Source organism: Ceratotherium simum, chromosome 7 (assembly GCF_057802395.1).
Source record: "Ceratotherium simum simum isolate JZ-2026a chromosome 7, ASM5780239v1, whole genome shotgun sequence".
Lineage (NCBI taxonomy): Eukaryota > Metazoa > Chordata > Mammalia > Perissodactyla > Rhinocerotidae > Ceratotherium > Ceratotherium simum.
In genome coordinates this window covers 11,015,652-11,032,116 of record NC_141906.1, presented here as the reverse complement: position 1 = coordinate 11,032,116, position 16,465 = coordinate 11,015,652, and the positions used below count along the sequence as shown (strand labels likewise).

At 47.1% G+C, this 16,465-nt stretch overlaps 1 protein-coding gene across 4 annotated transcripts in view; it reads left to right on the top strand.

Annotated features, from left to right (window-relative positions):
* Nucleotides 1-16,465, top strand: part of NAV2 (neuron navigator 2) — a 697,375-nt gene that overhangs the window by 430,148 nt on the left and 250,762 nt on the right. For all 4 annotated transcript variants that reach the window (XM_087433096.1, XM_087433094.1, XM_087433097.1 and 1 more), the window contains exon 2: nt 8,712-8,829. In XM_087433096.1, coding sequence (XP_087289222.1) covers nt 8,712-8,829 — 118 coding nt within the window. The remainder of the gene's footprint in view (nt 1-8,711; nt 8,830-16,465) is intronic.

The window sequence follows — 16,465 nt, the reverse complement described above, 5'->3', positions numbered from 1 at the left end:
GCTGCGGGGCCCTTCCCAGGCTGCCCCTGCCTCACTTCAGACTGGAGGAACCACGGACTTTACTCTGGAGCATTTCCCCATTCTGACACAGGCCTGCAGTGGTAGCTCATGGTATATTGGCATTTTTATCTTTGCTCTAGTGACACTGTTGTGAAATTATGTTTGCTTTGTGCTTTGGTGACATGGGAAAGTGTCAGCTCCCCTCTTGGATCTGTAGTCCTGAGTGACAAGCGACCAGCGCTGTTCCCAGGGGCAGGAGAGGGTGACCCTGTGATGCTATTGTGTGATGAGCCTTGCTCTCTCTTGCTGCTTTTCCCACCCTGCTGTGGCACTTGACCTTCTGTGGCTGGTGGTTCCCTCAGTAGCAGCGTAGGAGCATTAGGAACTGGAGTCACTGGTTTCAAACCCTGCCTACTTGTCATGTGACATTGGGAAAGTCATTTTACCTCTCAGAGCCTCGATTTCTTCATCTGTGAAATGGGGGTAGTAATACCTTCCTCTCAGGTGAGTTGGGAACTCACCGAACTCATTGTTTGCAAAGTGCTCACATCGTGGGTCATGTTCTTCATGGTAATTATAATCGGAGCAACATTCTGTGCTCATATGTGCAACATATGGGCCAGGCATTGTTAGATTATCTCCTTTCAATCTCACAATCACCCAAATAGGTAGTTGATCCATTTTACAGATGAGGAAACTGAGGCTCAGATAATTTAAGTAACTTGCCTAGGAAAACTCGGCCAGGAACAGGTTAGGCATGGAGCCTAAGTGGTTGACTCTAGAAGGTGTTCCCTTTATCAGTTCACCATAGACATTGGCCAGTGGTGGTTATTATCCTGCACAAGACTGCAGCAAGAGCAGAACTCAGCACAGGCAGGAGCTCAAGCAGTGTTCGCTTAATGCACCACGGCGTGTATGCGGCTCTAAGCGCCTTATCTTAACTTGGTATTCAGAGGTAAAGTAGGAGTGAGGATGGTACCAGGATGTGGAGCAAGATGGAAATCCAGAGGAGGGATAAGCCCTGCCTCCTCTCTGGTCACTTGCTATGTGTGTGTACATGTGCATATCCCTTTGAAACAAAAGCGTACATGTGGGCAGGGAGCAGGGTGTGTCTTTGGTGGTCGTACAGGCAGGTAGGTTACTGCAGGTAAAAAGGGAGAAAACCTGGGTTCTTCCCCTCCTCTGCTACTATTCTCTGGGTCCAGACAGGGATTTGTTGTGTACTCCTTGGCATAAATGAGTTCCTGTTAATCATGTTACAAAATGCATGTCGAGAGCTAGGGCCAGCAGTACCATTTTGCATGTGCTCAGGTGGCAAATAGAGACCCAGTCCCATCTCAGTGCTCCTGGAGCCCAGCTTTCTGGCAGCCTTACCTGGCTAGAGACCAGCTGAGAGCCAAAAAACCTTCCCTACTGACCCTTGGAGCAGCTCAAAGATGTGCCACAAAATCCTTCCACTTACGTACCATTGAGGCTCCTGCTTGAACACAACTTTCTCTTAATTTACACCCAATTTTAAAGGGCTCTCGGGAATTCTAAGGAAGGTCCAGCAACTCAGCAGGCCCAAAGGGCATACTTGTATATATCAAAACACTGTTATTCATAGTGTTGTCCGTGGGCCATCAAGAGAAAGTGAAACTGGGTTAACTAAAAAAGCAAGGATCATGATAATCCATTTAGGAAAGATTCCCACTGGAGTAAAGATGTGTGGCCCTCAGAAGCGTAGACTCACAGCAATCTACAATGACTTATTCTACCAAACTTAGATAACTAGGTGTTTTACTTTGAGTATTAACAACCACTATTATTTAACACTGTGTGCTAGACACTGTGTTAACTGCTTATATACATGCTCTCATTTAATCCGTAAAACAACCCTGTATATCCCTTTATCAATTCACCATCGACACTTGACCAATGGTAGTTATTATTCTACACAAAACTGCAGCAAAAGTAGAACACAAGGGAGGGACACTGCCTCTCAGAGCAGGGCATGACTCACCAAGGGCCACCCGGCTGGTAAGAGGCAGAGCCGGATCTGATCCCCGGTCCACGCCAGCTTGTGAGGCTGCAGACACACTGCCCTTGTGATACTGTGGTTAATGAAGAACCACGAATGACCGGAGTAAGGCATCAGGAGATGGCAAAGTTGGGGGTGGAAGGAGATTCATTGCCCTCCAGGGTGGGCATGTGGTGAGCACCGAGGACACTGGGCAGAACTGGACGCTTATGAGAAACCAGGGAGCTGGGCCAGTGTTTGGCCTCAGCCCCTGCTGTGCTGTGTGATCTTGAGCAAAAGATGAGCTTCTCTGTGCTTCACCTCTTTCTCCGAAGTATAGGGCTGGGGACACAGTTCACCTGTTGGAAAGCTTGTTTCAAGGCAGTGGGTTTTAATCAAGGCAGAGGTCAACGTTGAGGGAGGATGTATTAGATTCTGAGGGAGAGAGGGGAAGTGGGAAAAAGCCACCGGCTGATTGCAGGCCTGTCACCCTACCCCATGCGGTTAAAAGGTTATGTGGACATGTGGCTTCACCTGTGGGGTGGGTACCATGCTCCATCTTCAAGGAGCATGGTACCCACCGGCGATGCAGAAGAGAATGTTACCTGCTTTACCGTTGATAACAAATGGTGCATTTTGATTTTCTTAAAATTGTGAATAATTGAATAATCATTCTTTGTTGTATTCAGGTACTGGGTGAACACTCTGTACTACTGCTGCAATATCATTTTTGTACTTTAGAACAATCAGAGCTAAACCATTTAACCACACACTGCTCAGTCATGGAAGTGATATTATGACGTGTCAAAGTCTAAAGAGAAACCTCTTGAATTGAGGCCAAACAGTAGCATTCCCTTTATAATTAATCGACTGGAAACCACCTCAGATGCTAAATGACTGGTTTACTTTAATCTTTAATCTCCACGCTGACATTTCCTTCTAAGAGATACGTTTGACTCTCTTTCTCCTGGAACCTCGATCCTAGCGCTGTTTACTGCCTTAGTCTGTCAGGCTGTTTGGCATGTTGGTCTGGATTTCTAGTTTCGTTGTTATGGCACCAATTTTGGGGGTAGTTTTGTGGAATTTTTCTTGGGTTCTTTACTTAGAGTGCCCTCCTTCATTGAGGGCTAATTGCAGTATAAACTTGGCAACATTATTATCCCTGTTGGTTTAACACAGTGCAATTATTACCAGTTTTCTTGTTACAACTAATAATCAGGTTCTTTACTTCAATTGATCTGTCAAAATTTTCCCTCTTTGATTTCAGCCTGTGTGATGTGGAATGATGTGGAGTTATAAGCAAACAAATGACGCGCTCCTTGAAATGCTGTCAGGGCTAATAAGTGAATCAAAACGAATTCATTCTTCAGCTGTCGCTGCCTTCCTTCCTTCCCCTTTTATCTCTTCAAGGCTTTGACAGCAGCCTCTCTCCCTCACAGGGTGCCTCTGGAGTGCTGAGGCCCGGGTGAGGGGGTGGGGAGAGAAGTGAACTCTGGGAGATGGAGGGATCAGGGTGGGAAAGGCTCCTTCTCAGATATTCGTGTGGAATGGTTCTAGAGCCTTTCTATAGATCGTTTCTCTAGAAAGATTTGATGTTCTGGAGTCAGGGGTGAGGATGGTGGTTTTGTTCTCTTACCCTGTGGTTCTTGGTCTGGTCTGTGTCTACTGAAAGTTCACAGATGCCCACCTTGGGGGCAAACCAGGATCAAGGATCAGTGGGCTCCAGGGTAAAAGCAACAGCAGCCCCAAGTCTCCAGAATGCTGGGGGAGAAGAGGCTCTGGAGAAATCGACTCTGGGTGCCTGAGGCTTAGAAAGACCTGCGTGCTTTAACCCTTGCTGAAAATCTTTCAGACACACATTGCTCCATTTTTGCTGAGTTGCCAAACCCGATGGAGTCTGTCTCTGATGACTGAGGGTATTGTGAATGTATTGGAAGGATGGTTTTCATTGCATGACATACTGAAACTGCAAGTGAGAGAGATGGTCCTGAATTATGTCATGTTCCAGGGCCCATGAAAACTGGTTTTTAACATAAATCTAGATGTTTTCTTGTGAGTCACTTCCTCAAAAAGTTGAGGGCTGGGGACAGGGGAGAGGAAGGGAAACTCCAGATAATTAATGATTCTTGTTGGATGCATCCTGATTAATGAGGTTGTGCTATGGAGTGATTTATTTTCCTCCTTCTTTTCAATCAATAAAGAGATTTGAGATCCTGGTTTGAGGATTCGCTGCAAGCCCACATTATTTAAGTCTCAAATGTAATCAGTTCCCAAGAATTTGCCCCTTTTCTCTCTGTTCAGCTCCACCTGGCAACCACTTATAGACCCCCGGCCATGTACCCCCCGCTGCGAGGCGCTACTGGGCTGCAAAGATGGGCGGCACTCGGTCTCTGCCGGAATCTGGTGGGGAGGTGAGCAGGTGGTGTCACTGTGCAAGTTCCCTACAGTCTGCATCATATGCAGCTCAGGATGCAGTCAGGAAATTGAGTGACTTCGTGGAGGGACTGGCATTGGAATTGAACCTTGCAGGGTAGCCCCAGATGGAGGCACTCAGACGGACGGGGTGGCATGAGTTCAGAGATGGGGAAGTGCGAGGTAAGTCCAGTTTTCTTGAGGGTCATCATGATTATTACTACTGGGCACTTGCTAGGTGTTGGCATATTATCTCAGTCCCTGTAAGACTGGCAAATTTTTTCTGTAAAGGGCTGGATAGTAAATATTTGAGGCTTTGTGGGCAACTACTCAACTCTGGTGTTGTAGTGTGGAAGCAGACGTAGACAACAAATGGGTGTGGTTGTGTTCCAGTAGAATTTTGTTTACAAAAACAGGTGGTCGACTGGCTTTGGCCCAGGTCACAATTTGCCAGTCCCTGCCTTGTAATATATTTGGTATAATCCCCATTTTATGGAGGATGAAACTGAGGTACAGAAAGGTTAATAGAAATTCGCTTGCCTGGGGCTGAAGGCCGGCTTGACTTGGTCAGTTCCAAAGCCCACGCTCTTGACTTCCACATGCATTGCCTTCCCTGCGAGGGCCGGACGTGGTCTGGGGAAGAGTGGATGGACGGTAAGACTGCCTTGGCTCGCAGTGTGAAAAGGCCGCTTTAATTCAGTGAGGAGCCATCGACGATGTTTTGAGTGGGTGATAGGATTACAGCTGTGCTCTGGGAAGATCAAGTTGGCAGTGGTGTGCAGGTAGGTTAAAGTTGAGAGAAGAAGAGCTCTTGTTTTAAACAGCTTGGGGTAGAGAGTTCACTTCTTTGGCAGAGCCATTTCTGACCACTCTAGAATTTGAAAATTCTCCCTGGTATACCAGATACCTGTGTGGCCTCACCATGGCTCCACATTGTGTGTCTGTGTGTGTACATGTACGTGTGTACTTGTTGAAAGAAGTTTGCTTAACCTTGGTTTGCTGCTGCATTGTGCAGACACAGAGAGGGCCGGCTTCAGAGAGAGCACATCTATGTTAAAGTACCGTCAATCACCTAGGAAGGGAATGAGTGGATGTACCAGCATCACCTTCCACTCAGCAGTGTCTTTGCCCATGGCCCCTTCTCACCTCAGCTGCTGGTCTTGGGCTAGATGACTTTAAGCTTTGGATTGTTTTCATCATCCCTGAGAAGCAGCTGGTGGGATCCCTCCAGGGCTTGAGAGGGCGCTGTGGGTGTGTCTCCCAGTTAGGGAGGGAAGCCTCCCTCTCTGTACCAGCCTGGCTGGTTTCCGGCCTGCTTTTCTTTGACAGTCTACCATAGTTTGTGATTCCAGCTGGGGGATGCTCCAGACTCTCCAGATTGTACCTTGTGAAGGAGAAGGGGAGCAAGTCCCTAGTCATTTGTGTCCTGGAGGTTAAGGGTAGAGGCTGTGGCAGGTTCTGTTATGGCCCATTTTATAATGCTGATAGTCAAATATCTAATTATTACTTTTATTTACTGAACACTTAGCATGTGCCAGATTCCATGTCCTTTATGTATATGAGCTCATTTCATCTTTGTAATAGCCCGACGATGGCGGTATTATTATCCCCATCTTGTAAATGAGGACACCCAGGTCAGAGGGCACAGAAGTCATTGGCAGCATGGCAGCTAAGACTTAAAGCAAGCCTGTCGACTCCAAAGCCCTCCTCTTTCCCGCCCCGCCGCCTCTGCTTCCTGAGCCCCTCAGTGGGTCAAGCCGGGAGCTTCCCTATGGTGCCTCACCGAGTCTTCACAACCACCTTCTGAAGTAGGCCTTGTCATGCCTGTTTTACAGCTGAATAAACTGCAGCTCAGAAAAGTTGGGTGGCTTGCACAAGAGCGCTCGGACAGCAAGGGATAGAACTAGGTTTGGGATTTTTAATTTTTTTTAAGTTCTTTCAGTGAGGACATAACTGAACAGAGGAATGAGCCTACAGTCAGTAAGAGTGTCACAGAGGGGTGAATGATCTGAATAACATTTACAGTTGTACGCAGGGAAGCAGTGTTGTGGAGTGTCTCAGGGGTTCTAGAGTCAGTGGGTTCCGATCCTGGCTCTGCCACGTACCCGTGACCTTGGACTCGTTACTTTACTTCTGGACACTTGAATTTTCTCCTCAGAAAAGTAGACACAATAAGAGTATCTGCCTCATAGAATGAGGATTAAATGAGTTGATATGTGTGAAGTGTTTCTGCCACTGCCTGGCATGTAGTTGGCAATTTGTGTGTTAGGTGTTTATTAAGCTCCTGCTCTGCAGAAGGCCCTTTTCCCACATATGTTGTATCACTTGATCCTCATAATAACCGACACGTACGTGGTATTGATCCCATTTCACAGATGAGAAAACAGCCTCAGAGAGGTTAAAGAGCTCACCTGAGGTCATACATCCATTCGTCCACAGGTACATATTGAGAACTAATGTGCCTGGTGCTGTTGTGGGTACTTGGGATACGTCGTTGAACAAAACAGACTCAAATCCCTACCCTGTGCAGCCTCCAGAACTGGGACGGGGACCCAGGTCTGTCTCTTTCCCTTTTGTTTTTCTTCTTCCTTCTCTTCCTCTTATCAATGATCATTAAATGAAATTGTTATTTCAGACTGGCCATTGTAATGACCAAGATGGCGCTCTGCTTCCTTGGCTTTCTCAGTGCTTACAGCATTGCAAATGGTCTTGCTCTACTAGATTTTTGATCTCAGACAACTTGGGAGTCATGGGGAGGGAAAGTACAGTGGGTTTGAGGGTTGGATACCATGGTCTGAGGTGTGAACTAGAACTATACTGTGGTATGCCTCTTCTCTTTTTTTGGTCTCTGCAGTGGAAGACCAAGCTTCAAGGTGTGGAGTAGTGGATAGGGGTTGTCTGTGCTCAGTGCTTGATGAAGTAGAAAGTGCACCTCTGCCTTGTCTCTTCTTGGGATCAGGCCCTCGTGGTCCCAGATGGAGTAGCCAGAGGTGCCTCTTCCCTAGAAAGACCCTACTTTGCAAGTCCAGGCCCTGGAGCACCGGTCTTCATTCCAGGAGCCTTGAGGGGCAGCGTCCCCGTGTGTGAGATTACTCTGAGCATGGTGTTCGTGTGTGAGATTACTCTGAGCATGGTGTTCGGAAGAACAGGATGGAGGGTGAGAGCTAGAGCGAGGGCAAGGCTTCTGCTGCCCTGTGCGTCACGTGAGATCTCAGAGCAGGCCTACTGATGGAGATAGAATGATGGCCTTCATCGTTTTGGTGTAGATATCATGTGGGTTAGTGTGTGAACTGTTGCTCCTAATAGATGGCCCCATTGAGATGGGGTAGTTCTCTCTTTGAGCAGTCATTTGTTCATATCACTCTGGGGAAAAAAAATGTGCTGATAAATAGGTTTGGCCTACATGTGCCCCCACAAACTCACAAGTCCATGCAGGGGACTTAGCACTCAAAACCCATGAGGAGGTTTTTAAGTTTGTTTGTTTTTGGCTGATGTCAGTTAGGGGGAGAGTTTTCTTGTGCTTGTTGCCCTGTTTGGAAGAAAATACTCTTTTGTGCTGATGATTCTGTGACCCTGAGGAGTAGATCTCTCTGTCCCCCAGTGGGGTCTGCTTTCCTGATCCCAGGGGTGACCCAGCCTCTGCCTTTCAGGGTGCTGTGCACACCAATGCTGTGTTTAAATGTGTTGGAACTTGCTGTTTTTTGTTTACAGAATCCCAACAGTGAAAATGATGCCGGGCTTTTAAATTGAACCGATTAAATTTGAGATTATTGTGAGACCATCAATAACTCCACTCACACAAGCGTGATTGGAGGGCTCTGTGTTTTCCTACTTGGCTTCTTTACAAGGGACCCAGGCTCCTGAGAACTCAGCTAACTCAATAGCCCTCCTTAGCCTGAAATGGCCCATTAAAAGTTGCCTGTTGGGTGGTAACCTCCCCATACGTTTTCTCAATAAAGAGATGGGAAGGGGCGGGGTGGAGGGGAGTGGGGGCGACTTCTGCATTTGGAGCCCCAGCCTCTCAAAGCAAAGCTGTCTGGAGCAGACTGTTTAGTTATGTGTCCCCTGTCCCATTCAGGCCTCTGCATGTTTTGAAGCTTTCTTTAGCTTTTCCCTGAGCCTTGACGGCAGATCTCTCAATAGGCAAAGGCCCAGCGATGGTTAGCTGAATGCCCCATGGGCACAATGCACTGAATTTTAATGGCACTGGCGGGACAGTGGCTGCTGCGCTGGCCCCAGCAGCTGCCTCAGATCTGCTCTGAGATGGGGTTCCTCAAGTTGCCTGTTTGCTTTTTTGCAGATCTACACGGACTGGGCCAATCATTATCTTGCCAAATCAGGCCACAAGCGTCTCATCAAGGATCTCCAGCAAGATGTGACAGACGGCGTCCTCCTGGCGCAGATTATCCAGGTTGTAGGTAAGAGCGGATTTACATTGGGGGTTGATGAGTTGCAGTGGAGACCAGAAGGGGTCAAGCCGGGCGAGGGGGTGGAACCCTGAGATCTCTGAGAAAAATGCGGTGTTTCTGTCACATGTGTTGACAATTTATTTCCCTCAGTTTTGCACTGGGAGGTGCGGGTGCCAGCTCGCTTTTCCTGATAAAATCACTCACCCGGCAGTCTCCTCTTGATCCTCTGAGAAGAAAGACCGTGTGGCTGGTAGAAAATGCTGCTAGGGGAGGGGCCCTCTGCCCCCCACTATCTTTCTGGCTCTCTCATTTTCCCCCTCTGATGGTACTCTTTTTGTAGATTACTCTGGAAATATTTCAATAAAAAAGAAAAAAGCAATGTGGGGCTGGGTTGAGTCCTGCCAACTCTAATTGGGTCTGAGAAATCAAACAGTCACATCCCGGAGAGGGCTGGTTCTGGTTTTAATACTGGCGGAGGGGAACTGAGCGGTGGGATTGTGAATGCCTTGGCCGTGTGCTCCGGGAGAGGGTTCATCCGGGAAGGCACGTGGGCGGAGGCTGGGCACAGCATCGCCTTGGGCCTTAAGGAAGGCGCCCCAGTGGTCCTGCCTGAGAGCTCGGAGCAGACTGAGGAGGCAGGAGGTCAATTAGATGGCATTAGTATGATTGTTGTCGCTGGCAGCCTTGGCAGCTGACTCATGCAGAGAGAGAAGGCACAAGGAAAGGACAGAAGCCCCAGCCCCTCAGGCGTGTGTTGTTGTGGAAAAGTTGCTTATCCTTCAAGTGTGGGAAGTGGCCCTTTGTAGCTCTGCTCCCATCTGTGGAGACTGTTCCTGAAAACGCAGGTCAGTTGGCCTTCGCTGCAGCTTTGGGACTGCCACTGCCACAGAGAAAGAAGCTTCCCTGCTGTCCTAAGGTTGATTTCCTAAGACGAGCTTCTGTTGGTCCCCCTTCTCTTTCTCTCCTTTTTCCTTTCCTCCCGGTATTAGTTTTCTATTGCTGTATAACAAATTGTCACAAACTTAGTGGCCTAAAACAACGTACATTAATTATCTCTCAGTTTCTGTGCATCTGGAGTCCAGGCACAGCTTAGCTGGGTGCCTCTGTAGGGCTGCAGTCAAGGTGTCGGCCAGGGTTGAGTTCTCATCTGGGGGTTGACTGGGGAGGGGGTCCAGCTCACTCAGCCTGTTGGCAGAACTCATTTCCTTGCAGTTACAGGAGTGAGTCCTGATTTCTCGCTGACTGTTGGCTGGAGGCCACCTCAGCTCCTAGAAGCCCCTCTCAGCTCTTTGCCGCATGGGTCTCCCAACATGGCCACTTCAATTGATTTCTTCAGTGCCAGCAAGGGAGAACGTTTGTGGATCAAGTCTGCTAGTAAGACAGAATCTTAATATGACACAACATCGTGGGAGTGACATCCCACCGTCTTTGCCATATTCTGTTGGTTAGAAGCAAGTCCTCTGTCCTGCCACGCTAAATGGGAGGGAAGTACAAGGGCTTGAATTTAAGCAGGAATTACTTGGGGGTCACCTTGAAGTCTGTCCACCACACTTCTTCCTTTTCCTCTTCTTCCTCCCATTCTTCATCATCACTCATACCAAGCTTTTTAAAAATTTCTCTCATTTAATTTCCTCAACATCCCTGTGAAGTAGGTGGTATTCAACCCATTTTACAGATGCAGAAACTGAGGCCCAGAGAATCTCAGTAGCCCAGTATCACATGACTAGTCTGCAAGGGGATGCTAACCTGGGTGAGTCTGCTGTTAAAGCTTCTGTTCTTTGCCCTGCTGCATTATCCCCCTCTCAACACAGAGATGCTGAACCCAGTACAAGGCTATACCTTCCTTCACTTCAGTTCAGAAACCATTTATTGTTTGCCAGCATTGTGCTCCTTGCTGGGAATAGAGACAAATGTGCAAGGCTTATAACCTTGGAAGAAGGAGTAGCATCTTCTTGGCGAGGTCTTCCTCTAAGAGGTGACTCGCACCTGAGTTGGGTTTTGACCTCCGTGGCCACCGGGTCACGTCAGGCACGTGGGCCTACTCTGGCTGAGTCTTGGGGCTGAGCGGAGTGTTTCCAGTGGGAACCCTCTCAGCTTTCAGCACAGGGAGTAAGAGAGAGAGAGTGGGACAGGATGGTACGAGAGGCCTTGCTCTCATCCCAGCTCCATCCCTCCCAACTGTGGGACCTTCAAAAAGGCGTTTAACCTCTGCTGCCTCTGGGCACAGCGATGCCTGTTTTGTCTGATCTTGTGGCAGTCTTATGAAATGCAAGGTAGGAATCAAATATGAAATATGTTTGGAAACCGTGAAGTGTTCCTGCATTGCACTTGGTGGCAACTGCCTAGAAGGCTATGTGTAGAAAGATGATGAGGGCTTGGTATCAGTGTTAGAGTGTGTCATGATAGATTAGTTATGTCTGTCATGGGCCCAGAGGAGGCGAATGGTAGCATGTCTGTCGTGAATTGACTAAACATAGTGCTACAGAAATATAAGCTAGCACAATTTGTGTCATTGCTCAGGAGGATGCTTCTCTGAATCTATTCAGATGACATGAATCTCCCTGGACAGTGACTCCTCTGGGCCTGTGCTACTGGACCCTGACTTCAGAGGCTCAAGTTAGTACCAGTGACCCAGGCTACACCTTAAGCCACCAAGTTATTTTCCCTCAGCCCTCCAGGAGAGGCTCGCTCTGCCTGGGGATTCCCTAACCACGGCCTGATATTGGCATATGGATCTCTACCCCTGGCTGTGCCGGGCTCACCCCTCTGCTCTGGGTGTGGAGACCAGAGGCCCAGAAGATGGGGAGCTGAGAAGTCAACTAAACATAGGAGCCTCCTGTGTGCCTTCTTCCCTCAATTGTCTGTCCGCCACTTCAGAGCGTTTGATCTCATTGTGTCTTGTGAACACAGATTTCTTGGGGAGGGAGGGAGAGCAGCATTTTCTAACCAGGGTGCTGAACTATTATTAATCAGTTGTACTCTTTACATGTGGAGTCTGTGCTTTCCCCCACACACGTGCCCATTAAAAACTGTAAAAAGATATATTTGTATATGTACATGTATTTAATATTGTATATATATTTATATATGGGTGTCTCTCTCTCTTTATCTGCCCGTCTAAAACTTTCCCAGAATTGGAGTCCTGATGATTCCATTTTGTTCTGGACAGAATTCTAGTGGCTACAGTTGTCTCTGGCTGTTGAGATATACTACCGGCTCTGATACCTTTCCTGGCTCCCCCAGACGGCTGGAGGGACCCTCCTCTATCATTCCACTGGCTGCTCTATTGGGCCTGGGTCTTCTCTAGGCCGGGGTCTGAGGCATCTTCCTTTCTGGGTTCACAGCATTCAGCATGGTGCCTGGCGTGCAGTGATGTTTAAGGAAAGTTGAGAGGATTAGGGATAAGAATTTTATTCACTGCAGCCTCTGCTTCTGTAAGCCTGGGTTGGATTGTTTCCAGCAGGGGGCCTGGATGTTTCCCCTTCTCAGCATTTAGGATTCTTCTGAACATTCCTCTAAACTGTATGTCACACCCTCCTTCTTTTCAGGATTCTTTGCTGCAGCTCTCAAATATAAGGTTTGGAAGGGACTTTTAAAAGCCCCAATCTGATGCATGAATTGCTTCTGTGAAAAGCAGTCAACAGACTCTTAAATACTTCTTGTGATGAGCAGCTTACTACATCCTTAGGCAGCTAGTTCTAATGATGGGGAGTTGGAATCCTTCAAAAGTTCTTGTTAGGGCAAAATCTGCCCCCTTCATAGTGTCTCTCTATAAGAGCTAGTTCTACCCTCTAGGGCTACAAGGAACAATCTAATCGGAGATGATCGGAGCATCAAAATAATTGAGGACAGTTGTGGATTATAACCATGCAATAAAATAGGAATCTACAAGTCTCTACTGATAAATAGACAGGTATATCAATGGAGGAGAAGAGAGGGCTCAGTGGTGCAGGAGAACAGTGACTGATACATGTCAGGAGAGCAACCATGATGGTAAAGATGAGTTAAGGCAAGAATCATCGATGGCTGCTGAATCTCGAGGAGAAAGTTTGAGGAGAAGGAGGCTGTTTGTATGGTCTCAAAGTGTCTCTCCACGGATTGCTCACTAGTTGCAAGGGGAAATACAGCAACCACACACGGGAGAAGCCTGACACCCTGACCCGGTGATCACAATTACCTCACTGGTGAGGGACGGTGGATGTCATGAGCTTCCTGATGTGATACCCTGAGAACACAGCGTCACTTATGTTGAACTCCAGTCGGGGATGGAAAGCCTGAAACTAGTCATGAGGAATCTCAGACAAAACCAAATTGGGGAACATTCTATTAAAAAAAAAAAAAAAAAAAAACGCAAAAATCGGCCTGTATCATTCAAAAACCTCAGTGTTGTGAAAGACACAGAAAGGCTGTGAAACTGTTCCAGAACAAAGACTAGAGAGACATGACAACTAAATGCACTGCATGGCCCTGGACTGGGGAATAAAATGCTATAAAGGACATTTTTGAGACAATTGACAAAATTGGAATTATATCAATGTTAAATTTTCTGCATTTTATAATTTTACTTCTAGATAATATCCTTGTTCTTTGGAAATACGCACAAAGTATAAGCGACAAAGGACATGGTCCGTGCAGCCTACACTAAAATGATTCAGAAAAAAGTGTGTTCCTATACAGAGAAGGAGGCGGGGGGGCGGGAATGGGAATGGATGGAAGACTGTGGGAATTCTCTGTACTATTCTGTAACTTTGCTGTAAGTTTGAAGTTATTTCAAAATAAAATGTTAAAAAGAAAACACATCTAAATGAAGGCCCAAAACTTGCAGGCAGGGAGATCGTCTCTTTTGAGGGACCACCTCTTTCTAGGCCCAGGGGAAGTAGAGCATGATGATTAGGGACCAGTGGTGCTATGAGATCTGACCCATCATGGGGGCAGGAGCCATCCTGGAAAGGTTCCTCGAGGAATTTACCCGTGAGCCAAGACCTCAAACTTGGAATTAGCCGGGTGGGGTTAGCTACGTGAAGCGGTCGGGGAGGGCTTTCCTGGTGGAGGAAGTAGGGTGCAGAAAGGCTGGAGAGTAGAGAGCCAGAGGGCCAACAAGGTGAAATAAGGCAGGGCTACCAGGTTCAGGGCAGGGGATTCTGGGCTGTAGCCTGAGAACAAGGCCAATGGTTGATTAGTTGATTTTCAGGTTGGGGAGGGACATGATCAGATGTGTGACTTGAAGTGAAACCTTCAATGCTTTTCACAGACTCTGCTTCTAAGTCTTCATGTATCGCAGATAGAGCCTGGGATCGGTTGATCAATTCCAGGAGGTGAGCTTCCTTGATAGTGGGGTTGCTTGGGGCCCACACTTGTCCGTGTTTGCCTTCGGCCCGTTAGGCAGAGAGGGACCTTTTGCTGCTGCCTTTCAATGCTCTTGCTTTAGTGAGTGAGGGTCAGGTCTCTGTGTTCAACCTCTTATTAGTGTGATTATCTTCTTGAGTCCTGAGCTGCCCGAAGCCGGCACTTGCCTGCCAGCGCGTCAACATGCCATCTCCATGAGTTATTGGAGAGGTTTACGAGGCCAGGATGAACAGCATGAATCAAGAGGGAGAGACAGGCCTCCCTCCTCCTGCTTCCATCACTGTAACTCAGGGAGGATGCCAGAAGGGGCTGGAGTGAGGGAAGGAGGGAAGGGAGAGGGGAGAGGGACCAAAGAGGAGAGGGAGAAGGAAGGAAACAGGGTGAACAAGAGAGGATTGGAGAGAAGGAGGAGGTGAAGACGGAGGGGAGATGTCCCCTCTGATAGAGGTGAAGAGAACTGAGAACAGCTATTTTCCAACGCCCTGAGCACAGCTAGGAAATTCACACGTCACATAGGACTGTACCTTCTTTCCACCGATGACCTGCTACCATTGTGTGACCTTGGGTGAGTCATCTGCCTTTCTGGGCAGCTGGTTTCTCTCTCTTCCCATTGGCAGGGCTGCCAACTGCCCCGTGCACATGCAGAGATGCTATGCGTAGGTGCGTGTGCTGTTGACATGCTCTGAACCCGTCAGAGGAGGTCTTTTGGAAAGTGATGAGTTTGATGCTGCTGCTCTTATTTAAAAAGTACACTGATGCTCTCCAGTTACTAACTTGTCACCTTGTATGCAGACAGGTTACTGCGTTAGTGGGCTAAAGAACATGCTGGAGTAAATAAATTACCATTGGCACTTAGTCACAATTGAGGACTTTGAGGACAAATGCCTTTGCTTCTTTGGTTATCTGTTTTGAGGCTGTAGCCAAAGACCCCCTACCCTGAGTTAATAAATTCAGCTCTAAAAATCAAGCTCTTCTTCCTTCTTACCAGCAGAATTAGAGCTGCTATTATCACTTGAAGTATTTATGACAACCATAGAGATTCTTGGGAATTTAAGTAAAGGAGAAGTATTTAAATTACATGAAATTGGGAACAAGGAGGTCTGAGACTTGTTTAGCATTTTTATTAAGCACTTATTTTGAGTTTGGGCTTCGTCGTTTGATTGAACTCTTCCTGTGTGTTCTTTAGAGTGGTCATAAATAGGCTCCGCCCCACTGGTTTATTTTGAATGTTGTAAAATAGCAGCATTAGGCTCATTGGAGCTGTGATATTTGAATTCAAGGAGCACCTGACTGTGGTTTAGGTGACAGATTATGAAAAGGAATTAGAGGAGTAGTTAGAGCAAGCCCTTTGGTTCCATTTGTCTAGATAGTATATGAGGAATCTTTAATTTCTTGGGAGCGCAGTTATTCATCCTTCACTTTAATGAGCACTAATGACCAAATGCTGAACCAGGTATTGATAGAATCCAATGACTTATGACTTGAGACATCATAAGTATCCAATTGGAAGACACCTTGAGTGGCCTTGATTCTCAAAAGCCACATATTTTTTCTCCAGTATTGGATATCAAAATCCAAGGTCAGAGTGCATGCCTGGCGTAATTACCCCTCCTGAAGGAGTGCCGTTTGTCAAGGATCCTCTTCTTTTTTTCCATCTTCAGTTTGTACATCTATATTTACAAGTGAAAGGACGGCTGCCTCCAAATTGGCAGTAAAACTTGGATTCTTTGAAACGTTCAGAATACTCGTTCCTTAGTTCCACTCAACAAATATTTACTGAGTGAGTACTGTGTCAGGCACTGTCCTAAGCCCTGGGGTTACAGTGGAAAAGAAGCAGATAGAAATCCGTGTTCTTGTGGAATTTACGTGCTAGTGATGTATTCTGGCTAACTGTGTTTTCTGGTGAACTTAGGAACAAATATCCGTGAGTCGTCCCATTCATTGGGCGTGTTTTATGTGTTTTTTAAAGGCTTCATGGCACCTCTTTTGGGAGTGGGGGAAGCAGGGGGAAGAGGCATTTTAGGAATAAAAGGCCTGTCCTAGTGCTCTTATGGGTTGAGAAAACTCAACTGGACTCTGAAAATTGAGATCTTCCCTGGTGGGTCGTAAGCCTGAATATCTATTACTTTTGTTGAATTCTAAACAAGACGTAGACTGGGCTGAATGTACACTAATCAGGCTGTCTCACGCTAATTAGATTTTCAAACAATTTCTTGCCATGATCTTGCTTTCTTCTTTTCCACTTCTCAAGGCGGAAACGCTGGAGAAAAAATAAACCCAATTGAGGTAACATGAGGTA